At 36.2% G+C, this 17366-nt stretch overlaps 1 protein-coding gene across 16 annotated transcripts in view; it reads left to right on the top strand.

The window, feature by feature from the left end:
* Nucleotides 1–17366, top strand: part of PTBP3 (polypyrimidine tract binding protein 3) — a 114723-nt gene that overhangs the window by 66181 nt on the left and 31176 nt on the right. For all 16 annotated transcript variants that reach the window (XR_008668363.2, XR_008668362.2, XR_008668361.2 and 13 more), the window contains 3 exons: nucleotides 4502–4666; nucleotides 14298–14408; nucleotides 15986–16160. Coding sequence is in view for 13 of the 16 variants with exons in the window: in XM_031014576.3 (XP_030870436.1) it covers nucleotides 4502–4666; nucleotides 14298–14408; nucleotides 15986–16160 (451 nt within the window). In the remaining 3 variants the exon portion in view is untranslated. The remainder of the gene's footprint in view (nucleotides 1–4501; nucleotides 4667–14297; nucleotides 14409–15985; nucleotides 16161–17366) is intronic.

Genomic DNA, 17366 nt, shown 5'->3' with positions numbered 1-17366 from the left:
TAGGCAAAGAACTCCTCCAGCTCTCTGATTTTGTGTTGAAAGGCAGTATAATGTTAGCTGGTGAGATTTGTTTTCCACATTGTTTGAAACAGCGACATTTACTGCATATAATCCTTAACTTATTTTAGGCAATATTAATGGCATGTAATAAACTATATAAGCTTACAATAAATACAATATTAGATGAACAGAATAGACTTTTTAAAATGAAAAATTGTCATTACAAGTTGTACATAGGATACATGCTTTTGGTACACCATTCAATCAAGAAAAGTAAAAGAGAAAAGAACCAAAACCAATCCAGTTACCCAGAGATAACTAATAACTAGTGGTAATATTCGGTGTGTATTCAGATGTCTATATATCTAATTTTACACAAAATGTTTTGAAATCTTTTTTTGTGTAATGTTATGGACATGGGTTTATTACAACAAATATAGCATTACCTCATCAGCTTTTAATGACTATAATACTCCCTTTTATAGGAGAATTATAATTCGTCCAATTTCTTTTTGATATACACTGAAGTTGTTTCCAGTGTATATTCCAATACAGCATATTCCAATCCAATACAATGTATATTGCCATGCAAGACAATGTGTATTCCAATGTATATGTATGAAATTGCTGGGACACAGCATGTACATATTTTAAATTTTGGTATATGTTGCATGATTGCTTTCTGTAGAGATTATGTGCTTAGAGTGCCACCAATATAATGGATGAGCAAATGAGTAATTATATCTTATGTTTTACTTTTATTTGATAATTTGTAAAATACTTACCCTGATTTCTGTTAGTGCCATTTTCCCCATTTTTTATTGTAGTAAAATATACATGACATAAAATTTACCATTTCAGCCATTTTTAAATGTACAGTTTAATGGCATTAAGTACATTCACATTGTTGTATAGTCACCACCACACTTAGTCTCTAGATGCCATTTCCCATCACCTCAAACTGAAACACTCTATCCATTATACAGTAACTCGCTATTCCTTCCTCCCTCCCACCTCTGACAACTACCATTCTACCTTCAGTCTCTATGAATTTTTAAATATATGGTCAAAGCTCTTAGGATGTCATAATACAATCTTTTCTGACTTCAGTACCATGCTCAGAAGGATCTAGTACACCAAGATTAAAAAAAGAATCTACGTATGTTTTCTTCTAATACTTCTATGCTGTAGTTGTTCTTATTTCTGTTAGGAATTTTTTGGATGTAGGAATTGAGGGTAAGGGTTCAGTCTTTTTTTTACTCCAAGAGACCAGTTTCTCCTGCATTATTTTTGAATAACTCATTTATTATCTACTAATGTAAAACTTGTCCTTTGTCATGTATTAGTGTTCTACACACACTCTATGCCTGCTGATCATATGTACACACACTCATGCACAGTCTTGTCTAACATGCTTATACGTTCTGCTTGCATGTCTTGTTCTACCCTCATGTGTGTGCTGCTCACATGCTATGCATTCTATGTTTAACCTTTACTACCTTTTGAATTCCAAAAGCTTGGATTCCATTTCCACGTCTGTGCCCTAAGGCTTAATTTTTTGTTGTTGTTGTTTTTTGTTTGTTTTTGGAGACAGAATTTTGCTCTTTGCCCAGGATGGAGTGAAGTGGCGCTATCTCGGCTCACTGCAACCTCTGCTCCCATCCCCCACCCCCCGCCCGCCGGGTTCAAGCGATTCTCCTGTCTTAGCCCCACGAGTAGCTGGGAGTATAGGTGCTAGCCACCATGCCCAGCTAATTTTTGTATTTTTAGTAGAGACAGGGTTTTTCCATGGTGGCCAGGCTGGTCTGGAACTCCTGACGTCAGGTGATCCACCCGCCTCTGTCTCCCAAAGTGCTAGGATTATGGGCGTGAGCCACTGCGCCCGGCTCCTAAGACTTAATGTATTGCAGAGCAAGATCTTATTTCTTACTCTTTTTTCAGAAATTAACTGATTAATATATCTTGCGTATTTCTTCAGATAAATTTTGGAATTATTTTGGTAACTCCTGTCCCCCAAAAAACACACTTGGAATTGGGTTGATGTAAGTTAATTTGAGATAATTAATTATGCACATTAATTATATTACTCTGATTCTTTTAAGAAGGAAGTTATATTTTGTTTGTTTTCTTTTATGTCTTTCAGTAGAGTTTTTAATTTTCCTTCATGTAAATCCTGCAGTTTTCTCATTAGTGTGATTCCTAAATATGTATAAACCTTGAAGGGAAAAAACAATTTAATAAATCTTAAAGATTAGATTATTCCAAAGAGAAAGTGAGAAATCCCAGTTGCTTGGCAACCAAAGCCAGCCTAAATGACCTAGTTTATTCTGAGATAGCCTTCATTTCTTCCCAATACTTTTTCCATCTTGTTGCTTTTTTGTACAACTTTTATGCATTGATGTTTGATAAAATACAGTAATTTTTTTAAAATTCAAAGTCCTACATCAAACCTAACGTCCACCTTGCAGATACCTGTTTGATATTTTTAAAGTACTATAGTATCTTTTTATTCTGACATTCCCAGAAAGCTGATAGATGAGTGTTTCATTCCTTTTTGTTCTCTGAATAGCAAGCTATCCCAAAATATGCACTTTACTTTTCCAGTTTATGATTGTACTTGCCAGAAGGTCAGGTGAATATTAAGTGTTTTGTTTCCTTGATTTAAACTAAAGTCACAACTGTAAAATTTAGGTCATATTCTGAGATACAGCATTTGAGAAATGGTCGTGTTAATAGGAGTCATTATTGTATGCAGCTTTTCTTGACCTTGTGGACGAAAGTTTATAAATCTGCCATGAGATGACCATAGAAGGATTTTCTCTAAAAAACAATCAAACTTAACACTTAAGATCTGTGCGTTTTTATTGTATGTTAATTTTCATCTTCTCAATCTGAGAAATATCTTCTTTACATTTTCCAGGCATTTTTAAATTTTACATGAAGTACACATTTCTCCTTATCCCACATTAAATTTGTTTTCCTGATCATACTACTGCTATTATTTCCTTTATTAATTTAACTATTCCAAAGAGTTTGTTACCCAAACATTTTAAAATTATTTCCCATAATAGGAATTCTGCTCCTTCATAATTTTTAGCATCAGACACACTTTTTTTGTTTGAGACAGCACCTTGCTCTGTGGCCCCAAAGTAATAATAGTTGCTTTAAATTTTGAGACAATCACAAACTTAGAAAAAAGTTTCCATTATAGTAAAAAGAATTTTGATTTCTTGAGGCTTTTGAGAATAAGATGCCACTCTGGTCCTTCTTTCCTGTCCAATATTTTTAGCCTGCATTTCCTACAAACAAGGACGTTCTTCTATCAACCAGAATACAACAGTCAACATCAGCAAGTTATCGTTGATACATAAGTTCCCTCCATTCCTCATACCCCATTTATGTTTTGCTAATGGACCCAATAATATTTGTTTATAGCAAAAGGATTCAGTTAGAGTCACATTTCCATTTAATTGTAATGTCTTTTTAGTCTCCTTTAGGGCCTTTCATAACCTTGACACTGTTGAAAATTATAGGCAATTTATTTTCAAGAATGTCCCTCAGTTTGAGTTTGTCTGATGTTTCCTTGTGATTCAATTCAGAGTATCTGTCTTTGACAGAACATCACAGAAGTAATGCTCTTTTCATTGCATTATAACATTTCCATTTGTTGTGTTAGTAATGATGGGCTCTTTGATCACTTGATTAGGGTGGTGTTTGCCAGGCTTCTCCGCTATAAAGTTGTTACTTGGGGGAAGAGTAGTATTTTGTGGGCAGGTACTTTAAGACTATGTAAATATACTGTTCCTTATCAGCTATTGATTTATATCAATATGGACTAAAGGTTTCCTATGTTATTTGATGGATTTTCTGTTTTTAACAGTTGTTATTATTTTGATACACAGATTGTCCTAGATTTGGCCAGTGCAGGCCCCTTCAAGCTGGTTTCTATGTCCTTTTGGAATATCCCTATCATTCTTTGAACATTTCCTTGCATTCTGATCAACGCTCCCTCCCCCTGCCCCAAAACAAAAATATTTTATACTCTTCTTGTGATTTCTGGGCCCCAGTTCTGGAATCAGCTATTCTTTTAGAGTGCCTTGGTTTCTTTTAGTGGAGAATATTTAGAAGTTTGTCTTGACTACCCTTGCTTGGGTGTAAACATCCCATGCCATAGTCTTTAATGTTGCTTTCATATTTCTTCCCCCATTGTCTTTAAAAAATTAGGAAATAAAAATTATATCCAAATTTACTCCTTTTATCCATGTGTTTTTATTCTTCAAGTAAATTTAAGCACCTTTTAAAAATACCGTGTCATTGTGGTATGCAGGGAGGTGTTTGACTGTTGACTGATTACAAATTTAGGATATGTATCTCCAGACAGAGTAGATAAATCTTGTTTTACTTAACTATATTGCTTCATACTGTTTTATGTCAACTATATTTTAGGGTTCATATAATGCGTCTGTATAATCAAAAGTTCTCATTTTGGGTTGTTCTATAGCGAGCCCAAGCTGCACTGCAGGCTGTCAGTGCCGTCCAATCAGGAAGCCTGGCCCTTTCTGGAGGTCCTTCCAATGAAGGCACAGTCCTACCTGGGCAGAGCCCTGTGCTTCGAATAATTATTGAAAACCTCTTTTACCCTGTTACCCTGGAAGTTCTTCATCAGGTAAGGAGGAATAAATACCCTTAAGAAAGTTAAGTTAAATATGGCCTCTGAAACTTTTGATGTTTTATATCTAAGTTGTTTAGCTTATTGGTTTTGTTGATATATTTGTTTAAATAATGAAAAAAACTTTAATTTCATAGAAATTAGAGGTAATTTTTTGACAGCCTCCTTTTTCTAACTTGAATACATAATTTAAAAGGGTGTAAAAAGTTTTGATTTTTTTTTTCTTGTAGGTAAGCATGAAAATAAAGCATAGAATACTGTGAAAAGTCCAGGTAGTAGTTGTTCCTTAGAAAGTAATGTCACCGTTGAGTACAACTAATTTATTTCTGGACAGCTTCTTACATTTGAGTATTTCTGATTTAAAAATTCTAAAGGGAAAGTGTTCAATAAGTCTTCATGTGTAATATGAATATACCATGTTAAATATTGACTGATGCCCAACCTAAGCTTCATACACTACCCATTGCGATATCTAAGTTGTCTTGATAAAAGAAATCATGGCAAGTAATATGTAGAATTTAAGAATTGAAGGTTACTTAGTTTCACAATTTTGTAGTGAATAAATCCAAAACCCAAATAATTGATAAGTATAGAATATTGTAGAGCGTAATTGAAGAGCGAATTAGAATTGAAGCTTCCTGATGTAATTTCCCATGTTTTGTTTTTGAATGGTTGTTACATTTTTAACTAATACTTCATATATACATATCCTAAGAATGTAATATACGGTTATCTGATAATCTGTGTATATAAATATTTGACATATAGCCCCAAAATTTAGTCAGCTTTTGTCCTCTTTAGCTATATGTTGATTTCATTTCATTACACTTAGCCCACATATTAAAATACTGCAACACTTCCCTTGCTTATTTTCATTTAACAGAGTCATGCCTTTGGATTTGTAGTATGTGCAGAGTTCTAGAGGTGTGTGTGTGCTTGTATATGTAAGAATTGAAATACATCTTACTCTAGGCTCACATTTTACAAATAAAGAAGCTAGGGCCCTTAGAAGTTCATTTACTTTCCCACAGTCCTTATACCAATTGGCGATAGAGCTCAGACACATTTCTCAGTAAAGTGCTGTGCCATGCATGTATATATTGAAACATGCCATTGAGTAGGCGTACTGGGTTTCCCCTTTGATAGTTTTCTGAGTGCCATTTTTAAAACATATGCATTTGTGAAGCATGTCCTAAACAGGACTCTAGCAATGGTATCCAGAGCCACGGTTGCTCTCTGAAAGGGTTCAGCTGTTGCTTAAGTGATTGGTTTCATTGTTCTTGTGGATTTTCTTCTCTTCTGTTTATCCCGGAAAGTGGCATTGAAGACTAATGTGATCTTTAGCAGTGTTTGTTCCGGGGTTGCTACTGTAACATTGTAGCTATTGCTTTTATAAAAGATGTTCTTATGCCTATGTCCCAACACTGCCATCAGCCAGCAGCAAGTTTAGCTACAGTCATGTGGTCCTGTCTTATCATTTCATTTATCATCTCCCTAACCACAGTAACAAATTTTGTTTTTCCCTCAAGAGATCATGGTGACCTTCAGGTGAAGAGGACTAATTCTGAGTGTCCTCAGTAGCAAGTGCTGGGGTAGGACTCTCAGCCTTTCAGTTATAGCACTCACTTTTTAAACCCTCTTTTCCAGTGCTATTGAAATAAAACCAACTCCTTATGAAGGCCCCCAAATGCAGACTTCTCCCCCATCTCTTTATCTTCATTACCTAACACTCCTCTGGTTATTTAGCACCTGTCTTTTCTGGCACTGTCTCTCCCTACCTCCCTTCCCTATTCCCCTGCTTAGTTCTGTCCTTAGTCCATTTCTGTCTTGTATTTCTTAGGCCGGGAACACTGTTTACCCAGGTAGTCACCTGGCAGGATCGACGTCATTGAACTCTCAGCTCAAATGTTACCTCCTCAGGGAGCCTAAATCTAATTACATTAAACAAGCCCTCTCCCCTGGCATTCTATCCCATCAGCCAACTAAGAGCCAGTCTGGCATAACAGTTACAGATACAGGGTCTGGAGGTAGTTTGAATCCTGACTCTACTGCCTCTATAGCCTTGGGCAAGTAACTTACCCCTTCTATTTTTGTTTTCTTTATAATGAAGATGATGTTCTCTCTCATTTTTTATTGCGAGGATTATATGAGTTAATACATTTAAAGTACTCATTAAATAGAACAGGGCCTGATACATATTAAGTGCCCAAGAAGGGGTTGGGTGTGGTGGCTCACGCCTGTAATCCCAACACTTTGAGAGGCCAAGGTGGGTGGATGACTTGAGGTCAGGAGTTCAACTCCAGCCTGGCCAAAATGGTGAAACCCTATCTCTTCTAAAAATATAAAAAATTAGCCGGGTGTGGTGGCATATATATGTAGTTCCACCTATTCTGGAGGCTGAGGCAGGAGAATCACTTGTACCCAGGAGGCTGAGATTGCAGTGAGCTGAGACCGCACCACTGCACTCCAGCCTGGGCAGCAGAGCAAGACTCCATCTAAGTGCCCAAGAAGTATTAGCTCTAATGATCAAATGCTAGTAAAGAGCAGTGTAAGAAACTGGTTCTTTCTCTTGTAGTCTTGTGGGTAAGACACTAATTTCATAAATAATGGCATAAAATGTGATGGATATTATGGTAGGGGAATATACAAAAGTGTGGAGTTGGTTGTACCTGTTATAACTATTTAACAAATTATTTTATTATATTCTTTGCTGAAAATTGGTCCTGGCTCAACTGCTATCTAACATCTATAGAAACTAGTGTTCCTTTAGCTCATGGTAAGGGAATTGAGAGTGACTGAGATGGGATTGATGCTATTTTAGATGAAGGAAGTTAGGGAAAGTCTTTGCAATATGATATTTGAGCAGAGGCTTATAGGATGTGAAGATATAAGTTATATGTGTATGTGGAGAAATAATGATCCAGTCCAAAAGAACAGCAAATATAAGGTGCCTAAGGTGGAAGTATGCTTGTTGTGTTCAAGTATCAGAAAGAAGGCTGGTGTCACTGGAATAGAGAGAGTAAGAAAGCCCTATGCGAGAGGGCATTAGAGCAGTGGTGATGCAAAGCTTTTATAATTTCTTATATTGGGTAAGATGGGAAACCTTTGGAGGATTTTGAATGGAACAGTGAGATTATATCATTTATGTTTTAGCAGAATCACTCTTGTTGCTATATTAAGAATAAACTGGCCAGGTGTGGTGGCTCACGCCTGTAATCCCAGCACTTTGGGAGGCTGAGGCCAATGGATCATCTGAGCTCAGGTGTTCAAGACCAGCCTGGGCAACATGGCAAAACCCCATCTGTACCAAAAATACAAAAAATTAGTCAAGGGTGGTGGCACACACATGTAGTCCCAGCTACTCAGGAGGCTGAGGTGGGAGGATAGCTTGAGCCCGGGAGGTAGAGGTTGCAGTGAACCAAGATTGTACCACTGCATTCCAGCCTGGATGACAGAGTGAAACCCTGCATCCCCATCCTCCAAAAAAATAAGCTGTATAGGGTTAAGTGGAGGCTCTTGTCCTACTTCAAGTGAGAGATGATGGTGGCCTGGGTGAGGGCATAGGCACTGGAAGTGGTGATTATGGATTTTTTTAAAATTAGAGGTAGGGTCTTGCTATGTTACCCAGACTGGCCTTAAATAAACTCCTGGGCTCAAGAGATCCTTCCACCCTATGACAAGCTGGGGCTATAGTTACGGGCCACCTATACAGGCTTCTGTGGATATATTTTGAAAGATTTGCTGATGGATTGATTAGATGTGGTTCTGAAGAGAAAGGGAGTAATCAAGAATGCCTCCCAGATTTTGGGCCTGAGCCTCTGGTAAAATGGAGCTAAGATGTAAAGACTGAGGTAAATAAATAATAGTAATAATAAAAAGACAAAGACAAAAAAAGATTTGGGGCAGGGGTTGGAGGTAGGCAGGAATCAGGAGTTTGATTTGAACATGTTAACTTAAGAATACCTATTAGATATTCAAGTGGGAGATGATAAATGGGAATTAAGTCTGGATTCAGGAAAGAATTCAGGCTGGAGATTTGGGAACCTTCAGCGTAGGTGTGGTAATTAAAGCCATTGGACTGGATGACATCATCTCAGAATATTTGTAGATAGAATTCATCAACTGATTCATTATGTAAATGCTCAATCCTGCATACTAAAAAGTGTCATTGTGCATGAAAGAAGTAGCTCATAACGATGTTCTCATGTAATCCATTACTTCTGAGTACTGTTATACATGGGAATGGTTTTTGAGTGTCCAGTAGATAAATCTCTTCTGGACAAAGGACCAATCTTTTTGAATTGTAATAAAGACAAATAACTTACAAAAGCTAGGCATTATGGTACTAAATAAAAGAATCCTAGTAATATGAAATTCTGGTTCTTAAATCATATTATTTCATTGGCTACAAAAACTATTATAAACAAGTTGTGGCCAGTGTGCTTGATATTAAAAAAAAATTCTAATGTGAATACACTTTTTTTTTTTTTGAGATGGAGTCTCACTCTTAATAGCCCAGGCTGGAGTGTGGTGGTGCAATCTTGGCTCACTGCAACCTCCACCTCCCGGGTTAAAGCGATTTTCCTGCCTCAGCCTTCTGAGTAGCTGGGATTACAGGCGCCCACCACCACACCTGGCTAATTTTTGTACTTTTAGTGGAGGAGGGGTTTCGCCATGTTGGCCAGGCTGGTCTCGAACTCCTGACCTCAGGTGATCTGCCCACCTCGGCCTCCCAAAGTGCTGGGATTACAGGCGCGAGCCACCGCGCCTCGCCATGAATACACTTTTTACAAGTGAATACTAGTGGACATTTTCAGTTTCTGACAAATTCTACCTTTATAAAAAATCACTCTGAAGATGAATTTTATCAGAATTTGATCTTTAGTATCTTAGTCCTGTGTTACAGTCTGAAAATATTAAAATACACAGGAGGTATCTAGAGTTGAGTATTTGTCCATATTTTTGACAGCAAAATATATTAGGGAAACAGTAAAAGACCTTATAATTCATAAAAATAGATTCATATATATATATATCAAACCTTCCTGAATTTTAATTTTTGATACCAAATCTGTTTAAAATTTGCTATTTTGATAATTATGAAAGGGTGTTAAAAATCACACCTCAGGCATTCCTGGATTCCCTGATGTTGGTGCCCAGTTACTTTATTCAGAAGTATCATATTGTTTTTTTGTAGCTCCTCTCTCAGTGAATACAATCCAGGGGACTAGAGTGCTATTGCTGGTTAGCCCATTCAGGCAAGTTCTATTCTCTTAGCACATTCAGATGAAAACCACACAGCAAAACAGCAAGCTGTCCCAGGATGTGCTTTAGGCCATTGTTAAAGTTAAATGAGAAAAGGAATGTAAACATTAACAAAATCTGAAAGGTGAGTGGAAATTAGGTTTTATAGCATAATTTAGTATAAAAATTTTCCAAATGTTAGAGCAAATTATGTATTCTTACTCCTTCACTAATGAGATATTTTACATCAAGAATATTTATTATTTTTTGAAATTGCTGACTTCCCTTGGGGTGAAAATAAGTATTCTTTTAAAAAGAAAAAATGAAAAAAAAAGCTTTAAAAAAAGGGAAAAAAAATTACATATTGCCAGCTGGGTACAGTAGCTCAGGCCCATAATCCCAGTACTTTGGGAGGCTAAGGTAGGAGAATCGTGTGAGGTCAGGAGTTTGAGACCAGCCTGGGTAAGGTAGCGAGACCCCATCTCTAAAAAAATTTAAAAATTAGCCATGCATGGTGGTATGTACCTGTAGTACTCCGGAGACGAAAGCGGGAGGATTGCTTGAGCCCAGGAGTTCAAGGTTATAGTGAACTATGATGGCGCCACTGCACACCATTACGGATGACAGGGTGACCCCATCTCTTAAAAAGGAAAAAAAAAATTGCATATTGCTATAATTCTCCAACCAGGTCTAGATATAATTCTTTATCAATTAATAATAAGCATTTTAGTCTATATCTCTTACATGTCAGGAATTGTACTTAATGATGCAGAAATGATTAAGACAAGGTATATTCCTTCAAGGAGCCTTCAGTCTAATGAAAGGAGATAGTTATATAAATAAATGTATAGTACAGTAGAAGTATAACAGCAAGATAAATAAATATATATATATATATATATATTTTTTTTTTGAGACGGAGTTTCTCTGTTGTTGCCCAGGTTGGAGTGCAATGGCCCGATTTCAGCTCACTGCAACCTCCACCTCCCAAGTTCAAGCGATTCTCCTGCCTCAGCCTCCTGAGTAGCTGGGATTACAGGCATGCACCACCACGCCTGGCTAATTTTTGTATTTTTAGTAGAGATGGGGTTTCACCGTGTTGGCCAGCCTGGTCTTGAACTCCTGACTTCAGGTGACCCACCTGCCTCAGCCTCCCAAAGTGCTGGGATTACAGGTGTGAGCCACTGTGCCCAGCTGATAAATATTTATATAAAACCAAGAAATAGATACAACTCAGGAAAAATAATTCTATACGGATTTGGGGGAGGCTGAGAATGTTATGGTGGCATTGTTCCCTGAGCTGAGTTTTGGAAAAGATAAATGAAGGCTTACTAGCTGTTAAAACACATTTCTAGGAAAACAGAAAATCCTCATATATGGGCATAGAGGTCTGAAATCACTTGGTAAATTTGGAGAACTGTAGGCAACTACATATTGTTGATGTAAATAGAGTAGTGTTATACAAGAAGTGTAAGGAAGTGAGATTTGAGAGATAAACCAGGGCAAGAGTGTTATGTTATATGAAGGAGCTTGGATTTTACCCTGTATATAAAGGGGAGGTAGTAAAGGATTTTCAGCACGGGAAAATATAATCTGCCTTATAATTTAGAATGCCACCTGGGCTGTAGTAATGAAGAAAGGAGGTCAGACAGTTTGTTATATTACACCCCCAACCTTTTTTTTAAAGTCTAACGTTACTCCTTTATTGAGAGAAAACATTGAGTTGCTGCATGTATAATACATACATTGATTCATGTCTTGCCATAAGTGATTCAAGTGGCAAAATACATATAACATGAAATTTACTGTTTTAACTATTTTTAATTGTATAGTTCAGTGACATTAAGTATATTCACATTGTTTTTCAACCATCACCAAATACCATATTTCCAGAATTTTTTTCATCTTCCCAAACTGAAACTCCCTTTACCCATTAAACGGAACTCTTTATTCATCTACTCTCCTAGCCCCCAGTAATCACCAGTCTATTTTCGGTCTCTGTGAGTTTGACTACACCTTAGGTTCCTCATGTAAGTGGAACTATGCAGTATGTGTGCTTTTGTGACTGGCATATTTCACCTGGCATGATGTCTTGAAGGTTCACTCATATTCAGAATTTTTCTCCTTTTTGAGGCTGAGTAATATTCAGTTGTATGTATATAGCATATTTTGTTTATCCATTTATTCATTGATGAACACTTTGGTTGCTTCCTGTTTTGGCTATTTTGTGTAATGCTGCGATACACATGGGTATATGCATATCTCTTTGAGTCCCTGTTTTCAATTTTTTGGCTATATACCTAGAAATAGAATTGCTGGATCATATGGTAATTCTATTTTTAATTTTTTAAGGAAAGGTCATACTTTTTCCATAGTGGCTGTAACATTTTACATTTCTACCAACAGTGCACGGGGTTGCATTTTCTTCATATCCTCCCCAATATTTTATGGGTTTTAAAAAATTTTATAACTATCCTAATGGAAGTTAGGTGATATGTAGTTTTGATTTGCATTTTTCTAATGATTAGTGATATTGAGCATCTTTTTGTGGGCTTATTGGCTATTTGATTAGCTTCTTTGGAGAAATGTCTGTTGAAGTCCTTTGCTTATTTTTGGGTTGCATTGTTTGTATTGTCGTTGAGTTGCATGAATTCTTTATCTGTTCTGGATCTTAACCCATTATCATATACATGATTGATTTCACCCTGTTGATAGTTTCCTTTGATGCACAAAAGTTTTTAATTTTGAGGTAGTCCAGTTTATCTATTTTTCTTTCATTACCTGTGCTTTAGAATAGTCTTTCTTTCATGTTTTTTTAACCACTAGACTACCAGGGAAGGATAGTTATTCTTGAGCATACTTTTTGAGAATTAAAAAGCAGGGCCAGGTATGATGGCTCACACCTGTAATCCCAGCACTTCGGAAGGCCAAGATGGGAGGATAACTTGAGCTCAGGAGTTTGAGACCAGCCTGGCCAACATAGTGAGACCTCATCTCTATAAAACCTTAAAAATAAAAAATGAGCCAGATGTGGTGTAGTCCCAGCTACTTGGGAGGCTGAGATGGGAGGATCGCATGAGCCTGGGAGGTGGAGCCTACAGTGAGCCATGATTGTACCATAGTGGTTGGTAACAGCAAAATCTTACCAGCATAGGGAATACTTAACTTTTTTAATCTCAAAAGCAGAACAAATTCTGGTTTTAAGATTCATATTTAAAATGGAGTGAATATTATTAGTTCATTTTCACACTGCTATAAAGATACTCCCTGAGACTGGGTAATTTATAAACAAAAGAGGTTTAATTGACTCACAGTTCTGCATGGCTGGGGAGGCTTCAGGAAACTTACAGTCATGGCAGAAGGCGAAGGGGAAGCCAGGACCTTCTTCACATGGTGGCAGGAGAGAGAGATTGCGCAGGGGAAACTGCCCGTTTTAAACAATCAGATCTCTTGAGAACTCCCTCACTATCACGAGAACAACAAAGAGGAAACTGTCCCCATGATCCAGTCACCTCCCACCAGGTCTCTCTTTTGACATGTGGGGAATCACAATTTGAGATGAGATTTGGGTGGTGACACAGAGCCAAACCATATCAACAGAGGAAAACTAAATATGTTGTTGTTTTATCCCCCCTATTTAGTCCTTCAGAAATGAGTTACTATTAATAGTAACCCTGGCCGTGAACCCTGTGGTGTTGAGGTAGAACATGTATTGTGAGGATATTGGTGTCAGGAAGCCTTCCCCTCACTCTTTTCTTCTCAAAAGACACTTCAGAAAGGCCTTCTTTGGCCACCACTCTTGCACTGTCTCATCTTGCATTCTGGTTCGTGCTCACCCCTTCCCTTCTTTTATTTTTATTCGTAAGACTTTTAAAAATCACCAGATATTAGGATATTTGTCATTTGTTTATTGTCTGCATGTGGGCATAGACTTTTGTCTCTGTTTTGTTTACTGCTGTCTTTCCAAATATTTGGTTGATTAATAGAGCAGCCTCTAGTTGAACATCTTCTAGTGGCTACAGAAATCTCAAAAAGTAGATGATTCTTCACAGGGTGAAATAGTTGGTCCATGACTCCCACTTTTATTCGTATGCTTTGTAACACATCTCATACCATTGATTATTGTAGTCTCCTATTTTAATACTGTACCATTTATATATCCCATAAAATAGGCTAGTTATTTAAGTGCCTGTTGTGTACCGGGCGTTGTTGTAAGATAGTCATGGGTATTGAAATGTTAATGTTTTAGGCTTAAGTCATTTTGGTACCAAAGTTTTCAAGAGAAAATTTTCATTTAAAAGGATTTATGAACAAGTTGTATTTATAAAGGTACATCAGTTTAATACTTTTCTTTTACATTTAACCTAATGTGACTGTTTTCCAGATATTTTCTAAATTTGGCACAGTCTTGAAGATTATCACCTTTACAAAGAATAATCAGTTTCAAGCCTTGCTTCAGTATGCTGACCCAGTAAATGCACATTATGCCAAAATGGTAATTATGATCTTTGTTTCGTTTTTCAATTGTTAATCACTCCAGTGATACCTTCTCTTGTGCCCCACTTTACCATGTGTTTTTTAAAAAAATTGTGGCAAAATATACATAATGTTTACCATTTTAGTCGTTTTAAAGTGTATGATTCCATGTTTTTTTTTTTCTGAGCTAAAAATCATTACTACTTCATATGAAACGGTCTCAAATCTCCTATCACCTCTCACATCTCTGAGATGCAGGTCCTGTTTGTCATGTTTAAAGTCTAGAATTCAACACAGTACTCCTCACATAAGCTGACTAATAGAGCCATCATTATCCTCGTGCTTTCATTTACTTCTCCCATCCAAGTACTAACCAGGCCCGACCCTGCTTAACTTCTGAGATCAGATGAGATCAGGTGCATTCAGGGTGGTATGTCTGTAGACCATTTACTTCTGTTAAATCAGTCAGAGATTGATTTCACCATTTTTTGCAGCTGTATTCAATGTTTATTCCTGTTGAGCTCTAAATTGGTGGAGATACTAAATCTTAGGAAATATGCTGCTGTCAATTCATGTTGTCTTTTTTTTTTTTAGTACACGAAAACCTATTTTGACAAGAGTAAAACTTGACATTCAGTTCGATTATCTTAGACATACCTCTTGTTAATATCTATCCCTGACTCTAATTTCATCTTGTAGCGGTTTTTGCTAGTCATTTCTACTTTTTGGTCAAAGATGAGGACTATGGCTTGTGGTACTTTTGTGTACCACACAGTGTCTGGCACTCAATTGGGAGTATAGCCTTTATATTTGCTGTACCCTGAACATGCATATATTATTTTGTACCTTTACGATGGCATACTTGTCAATTACCATTATTATAAATCAGGATATATATATGTTTTATTTTTATGTGATTTGCTTTCTGGTATCTATTTTTATAAATTCAAGCATTTGTGAAAGTCGTTAAGTGGCCACAAATACCCTTAGGTAAGTTTTTATTCTTGCAAAGGAAGGGGTTGCTAATCTTTGGTCACAACTGACTCCACATTTTCCTCAGTTTATTATTCAAAGTATTACAAAGTAAATTTACAAGAGAAAAAAATAAGTGGTAGGTAATATTTTATATATTGTGGCTCTGACAAGTACCATTTACAAAAGCTTTGTTTCATCCTAACAAAGCTTACACATCCTAGTATAATGTGAATTATACTAAAATGAATTAAAGTGGAATGTAAAATCAGAGTATCTTAAAACTTTTGGTATAGGCAAAATAATCATAATAATAGTGAACATTTCTATGATAGACAGTAGTTTTCCAATCTTTTACATTTGTCCTCTCTTATTTGATCTTACCACAGACAAGATAAATATTATCAGTCTTATTTTACAGATGAAAGCTGAGACTTAGAGATTTTCTTTTTCTCTCTTAGGCTCATAGTTAATGACTGTGAGGTAAAAGTAAACCCAAGACTTTGGCTTTTTAGTCAGTGCTTTCTGCCTTACACCTGATTGCCACTCTTTGTCAAAGTAGAGGCTTCTTGGTTATCAGTGTTGTTGTCTTGCCAAAACCAGTCCCTTTCTTACATGCTTTAGGCTCTGGATGGCCAGAATATCTATAATGCATGCTGCACTCTGCGCATTGACTTCTCCAAGCTCACCAGCCTTAATGTGAAATATAATAATGACAAAAGCAGAGACTTCACTCGCTTAGACCTTCCTACTGGTGATGGCCAGCCATCCCTTGAACCCCCTATGGCTGCTGCTTTTGGTGAGTAGTTATTTTTTGGGTCACAAAGCAAGTTTTCTGAAGTTACAAGTTTCATTTATTAAGCCATATATGTTTATAAGCCTTTTTCTTCTTGAGTTCTCTCAGGATTTATAAAGGAAAGCAAGAATCCTGGAACAAAGTATACCCATTAATTAAATATTAATATTAGGAGGTTCTGTTAGTTGACAGATGAATATCTGAAATTGAGTTACAAATTTATTTTCTAACATTGATTTACTCATTCTTTAAAAGCCACAAACCATTTGCTTCAAATTAGTAGTCTTATTAACATTAACTTAAATATGCTAGTTTATAGCCATAATAATTTTGCCATATATGCTCTTGAGAAAAATACTTTTCCTTTTTTAAGTAGTGATATTTTATATCAAGCTTAAATTAATAGTATGATCTTTTATTCAAAGAAGAGGATTTATTTTGTTTTGTTTCCTAAACTTCAGAACTTCCAGCTGTATCTTAAGCTTGTGTGAAGTTGCATTTTGCATTAGTAAAAATACAGCCTTCTAAATTGTCTCTGCAAATTGTAGCTTTGAAGAGCCTCCCTCTTTTATTTAAAGTAAACCTCTTAAGGAAAAAGCAATGGATGGCCCAGTTTGAATATCTTATTAGGTTAGTATGTGCTACTTTTGGTTTCACAGTTCTCAAAAGTGTGGTTTATTACTTAAAGTATTACTACCTTTTGTGATTGATTTTTCCTTTTCCAAATAACACCGTAAAATATTGCTAATTGGGACTTTAAGTAGTATTTAGTTCATCATGTTTTATAGGTGAGAAAATTAAAAGAATTAAGACAATCAAATTATAAAATTAAGACAACCAAATGATTGTCCAAACCCTTCTGAAAAATAGTTCATTACTTTAAAGTAAAAGCTTTTTTATTATTTTTAATTTAAAAAGCCAAGGGAATGATTCAGTGCATCTTTCTAATATTGATAAAATGTCTGTTTTGGGTTCTTTGACCAAATTTTTGTGTTTTATATTTGTTACCAGCCCCTAACTTACTTATCTGATTTGGCAGTGACAAAGGTCTTTTGTCATTACCATTTTAATAACAAATGATAGAAATATTTGGGGCAAAAAAAAAAAAATACTGGGGCAAATTAAAGTTTGCCAAAACTCAGCTATCAAATGTAAGAATTCACTTATTCTAATAGTTGATTATATACTCGGTGCAATTTATGTTCTGTA

This window comes from Gorilla gorilla, chromosome 13, assembly GCF_029281585.2.
Source record: "Gorilla gorilla gorilla isolate KB3781 chromosome 13, NHGRI_mGorGor1-v2.1_pri, whole genome shotgun sequence".
In the NCBI taxonomy this organism is placed as follows: domain Eukaryota; kingdom Metazoa; phylum Chordata; class Mammalia; order Primates; family Hominidae; genus Gorilla; species Gorilla gorilla.
The sequence above is the reverse complement of the archived record's forward strand: the minus strand, read 5'-3'. Positions and strand labels throughout refer to the sequence as shown.